This window comes from Conger conger, chromosome 13 (assembly GCF_963514075.1).
Source record: "Conger conger chromosome 13, fConCon1.1, whole genome shotgun sequence".
Lineage (NCBI taxonomy): Eukaryota > Metazoa > Chordata > Actinopteri > Anguilliformes > Congridae > Conger > Conger conger.
In genome coordinates, this window is record NC_083772.1 from 45074974 (window position 1) to 45084973 (window position 10000).

Below are 10000 nucleotides of genomic sequence, written 5' to 3' on the forward strand. Positions count from 1 at the left end.
ACGGCTGCCAGGAGGAGTGAGTGAGAGGGAGGGAGAGAGAGTGTGTGAGTGTGTGAGAGAGAGAGAGGGAGTGAGAGGGAGAGAGTGAGTGAGAGGGAGGGAGGGAGAGTGTATGAGTGTGTGAGAGAGAGAGAGGGAGAGAGAGAGAGAGGGAGAGAGGGAGGGAGGGAGAGAGTGAGTGAGAGAGTGAATGAGTGAGTGAGTGAGTGTGTGAGTGTGTGAGTGTGTGAGTGAATGAGTGTGTGTGTGTGTGAGTGAGTGAGTGAGTGAGTGAGTGAGTGAGTGAGTGAGTAAGTGTGTGAGTGAGTGTGTGAGTGTGTGAGTGAGTGAGTGAGTGAGTGAGTGTGTGAGTGTGTGAGTGAATGAGTGTGTGTGTGTGTGTGTGAGTGAGTGAGTGAGTGAGTGAGTGAGTGAGTGTGTGAGTGTGTGAGTGAGTGAGTGAGTGAGTGTGTGTGTGTGTGTGTGTGTGAGTGAGTGAGTGAGTGAGTGAGTGAGTGAGTGTGTGTGTGTGTGTGTGTGTGTGTGTGTGTGTGTGTGAGTGAGTGAGTGAGTGAGTGAGTGTGTGTGTGTGTGTGTGTGTGTGTGTGTGTGTGTGTGTGTGAGTGAGTGAGTGAGTGAGTGAGTGAGTGTGTGAGTGTGTGTGGGTGAGTGAGTGAGCTGTTCTCTGAAGGTGCAGTTCTCTGTCTCTCCAGGTGTGGGCGCTGTAGAGAGGGGCAGCCCTGCTCTGTGGTGGATGGGTACTGTGCTGCCTGTGATCCCGGCTGGAACGGCACGCGCTGTGACCAGCCCTGCCCACCGGGTTACTATGGACACCTCTGCCAGGAGCCCTGCCCTCACTGCCGGGCTGGAGAGCCCTGTGCACCGGAGACAGGAACCTGCTCTCACTGTGACCCCGGCTGGACCGGTCCAAGGTGTGTGCGGCACTGATGCCGTCCTGTCAATTCTTCCTGTACCGTCCCAAAAGTGCTGTTCTGCTGTCTTACTCTCGACTATGCCCTCCAGTGGTCCAAAAATGTAACTACACAATCTGACAGAGATGTAGGCAGTGCAAGGGAGACCGGGGATGGTTTAAACGATAGGTTAGTTGTAACACCATCAATTTGACTAACAAGGGATGAGTTGTGGTCATGTGATCACTTCTGTCCAGAGCCATATTCCCCTTGAGCTCACATGAGAAGTTTGATGACTCTATATTTAATATTTGGTGTTTTAAGCCAAAGGAATTTGAGGTACAAAAAACTTCTGTGGCAGTAATAAACAATTTCTCAAGTTGAATGTGATGCTTCAAATTCATGCTCGCTTCTAACACACATGCAAAAATAGCTAGCTATATAATGGCTGCCTGGGTTGGGGATGGTCTGATTGAAACTCGTTGTTTTTGGCATTGCCACAGCAATGGTGGAGGAAAACAGTCAGGGGTGTCCCAGTAGACACACTAGAGCACTACATGGGCAGGCAGCTGACCTGTGCACACACACAAACAAACACGCTGGTACAGTATATTGTTTTGGAAATGAAGAAAATGAGAAATGAAGCCGTTTTGAAGTTTTATATTTAAAGACTAAAAAGCAAAATGTATTTCATGTTTAAGAATAAAAGTCTACCTTTCATGTTTTATAGAAAACAATTTACTTTAGGCCGATGCACAAGTTAATAGTAAGTAAGTAAATATAATTATGTGGGTCTGATTTAAGGACATTTTCTGTTCCAGTTACATCCATCCCCATCTAGTACTTTTTGTATTTGACATTAACTCAGGCATTCAGTGATACTGTAGATTGTCTAGAATGGCTAGTATTTGTAGCAGACACATGTGGGTTGCTTATATCAATGTTTGAGAGCTCTCGCATAAACACTCATTGAGTTATACATGCTGGAGCAAAATATGTTACAATTGTCCCCGGTCTCCTCTACTATAGTATGTGCACCCGAGTTTGCTGCTCTGATAATTAACTTTGCCTCATCTGTCCACAGGTGTGATGAGCGCTGCCTAAACGGGACGTTTGGGGACCGCTGCCAGTTCCAGTGCCCTACCTGCATTCGCGGAGACTGCGATCATGTGACAGGAAGCTGTGTGTGCCAGCCTGGGTTTGAGGGAGAAAGGTGAGTGAGTCATAGGACAGGTGAGATGGTATGAGAATGCAGATTAGGACAGGTGAAACAGGAATATTGAACATACAGTCCCCTCAAAAAGTATTGGACCGGTAAGGCCAATTCTTTTGTTTTTGCAATATACTGAATACATTTGGAGTTGAGTTAAAAAGATGAACAGAGACACGGGTTCAGAATTTCAGCTTTTATTTACACCTACGTATTTACACCTAGATATGTTAAACCACTTAGAACATAGCACTTTTGGTATCAGACCACCCATTTTTAGGTGAGCAAACATATTGGAACACAGAGTTTTTAAGTAAATGAAAGTAAATAAAACATATTTGGTAGCGTATCCCTTGCTTGCAATACCTGCATCCAGCATGCAACCCACTGACATCACCAAACTGTTGCATTCTTCTTTTGTGTAAAAGCTTTTACTGCAGCCTCTTTCAGTTGTTTGTTTTGGGGGGTTTGTCCTTTAATCTCCTCTTCAGGAGGTCAAATGAATGCTCAATTGGGTTAAGGTCTGGTGATTGACTTGGCCAGTCTAAAACCTTCCACATTTTCTCCCTAATGAAGTCTTTTGTTGTGTTGGCAGTGTGCTTTGGGTCATTGTCTTGCTGCATGATGAAGGTCCTCCCAATTAGTTTGGATGCATTTCTCCATAAATTGGTCGACCGAATGTTTTTGTAGACTTCTGAATTAATCCTGCTGCTACCATCATGAGTTACATCATCAATAAAGATTAGTGAGCTCACTCCAGAAGCAGCCATGCAAGCCCAAGCCATGACACTTCCTCCACCGTGCTTCACAGATGAGCTTGTATGTTTTGGATCATGAGCAGATCCCTTCTTTCTCCCCACTTTGGCCTTTCCATCACTTTGGTAGAGGTTAATCTTGGTCTCTTCAGTCCATAAAACTTTGTTCCAGAACCTTTGTGGCTCATTGCTGTTAATTCTTTGCAAATTGTAATCTCACTTTCCAATTCTTACTACCGATTAGTAGTTTGCATGTTATCGTCTTCTTCAAATGGCTGATTGAGATACCTTCACCCCTGCCCTGTAGAGATTGTTTCTGAATATCACTGATTGGTGTTTCGGGGTTTTGCTTCACAGCTCTCACAATTTTTCTGTCATCAACTGCTGTTGTTTTCTGTTGCTCAATACTCCAGTGGTTTCTTTTTTTTTCAAGACATTCCATTACATTCCATTAATGGCATTTGGCAGACGCTCTTATCCAGAGCGATGTACAGTTGATTAGACTAAGCAGGAGACAATCCTCCCCTGGAGCAATGCAGGGTTAAGGGCCTTGCTCAAGGGCCCAACGGCAGTGCAGATCTTATTGCGGCTACACCGGGGATCAAGCCAGTACCCTTGCAGGTCCCAGTCATGTACCTTAACCACTACACTACAGGCCGCCCAAGTTGTCATACAAGCTATCCCCAATGTTTGTGCAATGGCTCTTCTGCAATCTCCCCTCTTTTCTAAGCTTTAAAATGGCTTGCTTTTCTCCAAAAGACAGCTCTCTGGTCTTCATTTCATCTTTTGACCTCAAATTCAGTTGTCTTCAGTATATAGCAAAAGCTAGAATTGACCTGGGGTTCCAATACATTTGGAGGGGACTGTATCTGTGACTCCTGGATAATGTTGCTCTCCAGGTGTGTGACTGATTGGTTATTGAACTCCCGATGTGCGACTGATTGGTTACTGAGTTCAGGTGTGTGTGTATGATTGGTTACTGAGTTCAGGTGTGTGAGTATGATTGGTTATTGAGCTCAGGTGTGTGACTCTGGTTGGTTCTTATCTCCATGTCAAGCTGTAACAGCACGTGTCCGGAACACACGTTTGGTCAGAACTGCTCCTTGTCGTGTGACTGCGGAGAACATGGATGCCATCATGCCAGTGGAGTGTGTAACTATGGTATGTCCTACTCCCCTTCCCCTCACCTTCTGCCCTCTCCCTCTTATGTTGCCCCACCCATCACCTGCTGCACTACCTCTACCCATCACCCGCTCTACTACCCATCACCTGCTCCTCTACCCCTCCCCTTCTGCCCTATCCCTCTTCTATTGCCCCACCCCTCACCTGCTCTACCCATCACCTGCTCCTCTACCTCTACCCCTCACCTGCTCCTCTACCCCTCACCTGCTCTACCCCTCAGCTTCTGCCCTGTCCCTCTTATGTTGCCCCACCCCTCACCTGCTCTACTACCTCTACCCATCACCTACTCTACCCATCACCTGCTCTACCCATCACCTGCTCTACCCATCACCTACTCTACCCATCACCTGCTCTACCCCTCACCTGCTCTACCCATCACCTGCTCTACTACCTCTACCCCTCACCTGCTCCACTACCCCTCACCTGCTCCACTACCCCTCACCTGCTCTACCCATCACCTGCTGCTCTACCCCTCACCTGCTCCACTAGCTCTACCCATCACCTACTCTACCCATCACCTACTCTACCCCTCACCTGCTCCACTAGCTCTACCCATCACCTACTCTACCCCTCACCTGCTCCACCCATCACCTGCTCCTCTGTTCCCAGTATGCTCAGATTCTTTAAGGAGGAATGGTGGACAATCCTCCACAGTATGTTCACACTACACTATACAATATTACTCCTTAGTCTTATCTTTGCAAATGGAGGGTGCACAAATGATTTTTTAGATACTCCTTTGATGCTTGAGCAGTATGTTTGAGATCACTGCTGTTGAATTCAGGGCTGTTCAAGGAGTTTGGAGGCATTTGCTTTAAATTGGTACCCCAATCACCATGTTTAACTGATTAGGGGGTTGCTTTGGATCTTTACCAGTCCCTTTTGGTCAACACATATTGCTCTTGCCATCACTTTGATACAAGTGAATCTTGGTCTCATCTGTCCCAAACTCTTTTAGGCAATTATTAGCAAGCTCTAACCTGGCCACCCTGTTTTTGTGGCTAACTAGTGGGTTGAATCTTGCAGTGTAGCCTCTATAGATCTGTTTGTGATGTGTTCTGCAGAGAATAGCCACTGACACATCCACACCTCCCTACTGAAGAATCTTGCGGTTGGAAAGGTGTTTTGGGGTCTTTCTTCATTTTAGTGACAATTCTTTGTCATCATTTATAGAGGTATTCCTTGGCCTACCAGCCCCTTTCAATTTGCTGACCTCAGCAATGCTTTCCTCTTAATGATTTCTTCCATACAGTTAACTTTGGTATCCCTAATGTTCGTTATATTTGTGTGTGTGTGTGTGTGTGTCTGTGTTTGTCTGTGTGTGTGTGTGTGTGTGTATGTGTGTGTATGTGTGTGTGTGTGTGTGTGTGTGTGTGTCTGTGTGCGTGTGTGTGTGTGTGTGTGTGTGTGTGTGTGTGTGTGTGTGGGTGTGTCTGTGTGTGTGTGTGTGTGTGTGTGTGTGAGTGTGTGTATGTGTGTATGTGTGTCTGTGTGCGTGTGTGTGTCTGTGTGTGTCTGTGTGTGTGTCTGTGTGTGTGTGTGCGTGTGTGTGTGTGGGTGTGTGTGTGTGTACGTGCGTGTGCGTGTGTGTGTGTGTGTGTGGGTGTGTCTGTGTGTGTGTGTGTGTGTGTGTGTGTGTGCGTGCGTGTGTGTGTGTGTGTGTGTGTGTGTGTGTTACAGGGGGCCGGGAGGCTCTGATCACAGGTCTGCTTGTACCGCTGATCCTGGTGCTGCTGATTTTGATCTGCTGCTGCTGTTGTGGAGGGGGACCAGCTGAGGGCAAGGACAGGTACACCTCGTCCTCCCAACTGCACACGTATGTGCGTGTTCCCCCCAGCCTCACAAGTATGAGCGTGTTCCCACCAACCTCACACGTATGTGCGTGTTCCCCCCAGCCTCACACGTATGTGCGTGTTCCCCCCAGCCTCACAAGTATGAGCGTGTTCCCTCCCCCAAATCTGTGTGCAGCTGATTAAATATTAACATCATATCTGCAGCCACTGAGCTCAGCATCAGTGGGGGCGGTCTGACGCAGTACTCTTGGCCTCCACAGGGTGGCAGTAGGGGACGGTGGCCCTGCTGTGCGGATGAAGCACCATGTTTATAATGTCCTGGCCAACGTGAGATCTGCCATGCCCTGCCTGACCCTGGGCTCATCTGGCCTGCCTCGCGTCACAGGTAAGGCCCACTGCCAGAGACTCTCTATGGCTGTGTCTGAAGTGGCTCACTATTCACTAAATGGTAAACTAGATTGGCCGACAGCCATCTAGTGTCCGAGTTAAACATTTTTAGTCACAACGCACCATCAAATCTAGTGAAAAACCGTGGTCACTGGAAACATGGATGCAAACCACAATGCTTTGCAACCAGCATTTTCACCTTGTGACCTTATTATATAACATTATGTAATTATATATTATATTATTATAATTAATAATAATCATGCTTATTATGTATTATATTATATATCTATATCTATGGGCGAAACTGTCAGAGCACAGGAAATACATCATACATGGCCCTTTCGCCGATTAAACTGAGTGGGGAATCCGGCGGATCCAGCGGATCCAGGGAATCCAGCGGGGAATCCAGCGGATCCTCCAGCTGAGACAGATGTTTAATGGTGTTCAGACCACCGCTGATCTCCTGGGATTTTCACGCACACTAGTCTCTAGAGTTTGCAAAGAATGGTACAAAAAACAAAAAAAATTCAGTGAGCACCAGTTCTGCAGAACCATGTTGTTAATGAGAGACATCCAAGGAGAAGGGCCAGACTGGTTGAAACTGACAGTAGTGGACAAAAGGTGATCGTAACGCAAATAACCACTCATTACAACAGAGGTATGCAGAAGAGCATCTCTGAACACACAATGTGTCAAACCTCAGTGTGTCAAACCTGTAAGTGGATAGGCTACAGCAGCACAAGACTATAAGTCTAAAAACATAGGTCAAATTGATACCTAATAAAGTGCTCCCTGAGTGGGACAGTACTGAAAGTAATAAAGCAGAAAATTGTAATATGCAAAAGTTAAAAATGAACTAAGGTTAGTCAAAAAGCTATTGGTAAGGCAAATTTGACAAGTTGCTAAATGTAATCCTAAGCATTTCTTTCACTACTGTATTAGGAAAGTTAAAGTGAAGTTAAAGAGGAGTTTAAGTACATTAAGAATAACGAAGGAGTACTGCTGTATAAAAATCGAGATATTGCTGATGGCTTAAATGGCTACTTCGTTGAGAGTTTTTCCATGGAGGATGTTAATAACCGGCCAGAAGGCATATTCCGTGCTCGGAATGTCTGGTCCTGGAAGTACTAGATAGATTGCATAAACTAAAGACAAAGAAGGCAGCAGGCCCCATTGGCTTATTCCCAAGCACACTCTTAAGAGTTAAATGAGATCATTTTTAAACTACAGGCCTGTCAGTCTAACTTGCATCACATGTAAAATACTGGAATCTATGATTCCAGACAAAAAGGAATTATTTCTTGAAAATAATAACATTCTAAGGGATAGCCAGCATGGTTTTCAAAAGGGTAGGTAATTCCTGACAAATATTTTGGTATTCTTTGAAGAAGTATACACGCAGATCAGATACTGCCAGAGACACTCTATAACACACAGATCAGTATAGCACTGCCAGAGACACTCTATAACACACAGATCAGGCACTGCCAGAGACACTCTATAACACACAGATCAGGCACTGCCAGAGACACTCTATAACACACAAATCAGTATAGCACTGCCAGAGACACTCTATAACACACAGATCAGTATAACAATGCCAGACATTATTTGTAACACATAGATCAGTATAGCACTTCTAGAAACATTCTATAACACACAGATCAGTATAGCACTGCCAGAGACACTCTATAACACACAGATCAGGCACTGCCAGAGACACTCTATAACACCCAGATCAGTATAGCACTGCTAGAGACATTCTATAACACACAGATCAGTATAGCACTGCCAGAGACACTCTATAACACACAGATCAGGCACTGCCAGAGACACTCTATAACACCCAGATCAGTATTGCACTGCTAGAGACATTCTATAACACACAGATCAGTATAGCACTGCCAGAGACACTCTATAACACACAGATCAGGCACTGCCAGAGACACTCTATAACACCCAGATCAGTATTGCACTGCTAGAGACATTCTATAACACACAGATCAGTATAGCACTTCTAGAAACATTCTATAACACACAGATCAGACACTGCCAGAGACACTCTATAACACAGATCAGTATAGCACTGCCAGAGACATTCTATAACACACAGATCAGTATAGCACTTCTAGAAACATTCTATAACACACAGATCAGTATAGCACTGCCAGAGACACTCTATAACACACAGATCAGGCACTGCCAGAGACACTCTATAACACCCAGATCAGTATAGCACTGCTAGAGACATTCTATAACACACAGATCAGTATAGCGCTGCTAGAGATACTCTATAACACAGATCAGTATAGCACTACCAGAGACACTGTGCTGCAAAATAAGGGACCCTGCACTCTTAAGTACACTTTAAAAATGCACCATGACATAGATTCGATCGGGCCCATCTTTTGGAGGGGCAATTTTATTGAAGGTACCCTTTTTTGTGTCTTGAGACACATTTTTACAAAAATCAAGTGCTCTTTCTGAAGCACAGTAGGGTTTTTGGTGTGGTGCTGGGTGTGGTTGTGGTGCTGTGTGTGGTGCTGGGTGTGGTTGTGGTGCTGTGTGTGGTGCTGGGTGTGGTTGTGGTGCTGTGTGTGGTGCTGGGTGTGGTTGTGGTGCTGTGTGTGGTGCTGGGTGTGGTTGTGGTGCTGGGTGTGGTGCTGGGTGTGGTTGTGGTGCTGTGTGTGGTGCTGTGTGTGGTGCTGTGTGTGGTTGTGGTGCTGTGTGTGGTGCTGTGTGTGGTTGTGGCTCTGGTTGTGGTTGTGGTGCTGGGTGTGGTGCTGGGTGTGGCTCTGGGTGTGGTGCTGTGTGTGGTGCTGGGTGTGGTGCTGTGTGTGGTTGTGGCTCTGGTTGTGGTTGTGGTGCTGTGTGTGGTGCTGGGTGTGGCTCTGGGTGTGGTGCTGAGTGTGGTTGTGGTGCTGTGTGTGGTTGTGGCTCTGGTTGTGGTTGTGGTGCTGTGTGTGGTGCTGTGTGTGGCTCTGGGTGTGGTGCTGAGTGTGGTTGTGGTGCTGTGTGTGGTTGTGGCTCTGGTTGTGGTTGTGGTGCTGTGTGTGGTGCTGTGTGTGGCTCTGGGTGTGGTGCTGAGTGTGGTTGTGGTGCTGTGTGTGGTTGTGGCTCTGGTTGTGGTTGTGGTGCTGTGTGTGGTGCTGTGTGTGGCTCTGGGTGTGGTGCTGAGTGTGGTTGTGGTGCTGTGTGTGGTTGTGGCTCTGGTTGTGGTTGTGCTCTCAGTAGCTCTGCTCCCACAGTGTCTCACCACGACCCGGAGGTCACCTTCAACCACAGCTTCATCGAGCCCCCGTCCTCAGGCTGGGTGACTGAAAACTCCTCCTTCGACAGCGATGAGGGGGAGGTGGTGTACTGTGTGCCCCCCAGGGAAGGTGAGGTGTATGTGTGTGTGTGTGTGTGTGTGTGTATGTATGTGTGTGTGTGTGTGTGTGTGTGTGCATGTATGTGTGTGTGTATATGTGTGTGTGTGTGCGTGCGTGCGTGTATGTGTGTGTGCGTGTATGTATGTGTGTGTGTGTGTGTGTGTGTGCATGGTTCAGGAGCACTAGCCTGTCCTCTCCTTGGGCAGATATACCTGCGCAGGCAGGAGGAGATTTCCAGGAGATCGGCTCCAAGTGCAACATGTTCCTGGAGCCGCCGGCCTTCAGCGGGGAGGACGCGTCCCCCTTCGCCATCCCGCGCACCTCCAGCATGGCCAAGGCCAAGCGGCCCTCTGTGTCCTTCGCCGAGGGCACCAAGTTCACCGCCAAGGAGCGCCGCGGCTCCCAGGAG

General features: G+C 47.1%; 1 protein-coding gene across 1 annotated transcript in view; it reads left to right on the top strand.

Annotated features, from left to right (window-relative positions):
- The window catches only part of scarf1 (scavenger receptor class F, member 1), a 15550-nt gene that overhangs the window by 4557 nt on the left and 993 nt on the right, over positions 1 to 10000 (top strand). The window contains 8 exon segments of the mRNA XM_061216578.1: positions 1 to 16; positions 693 to 911; positions 1975 to 2103; positions 3913 to 4016; positions 5718 to 5826; positions 6091 to 6215; positions 9469 to 9600; positions 9798 to 10000. The exon segment at positions 1 to 16 is cut by the window's left edge and continues 516 nt beyond it; the exon segment at positions 9798 to 10000 is cut by the window's right edge and continues 993 nt beyond it. Of these exon segments, the coding sequence (XP_061072562.1) occupies positions 1 to 16; positions 693 to 911; positions 1975 to 2103; positions 3913 to 4016; positions 5718 to 5826; positions 6091 to 6215; positions 9469 to 9600; positions 9798 to 10000 (1037 nt within the window).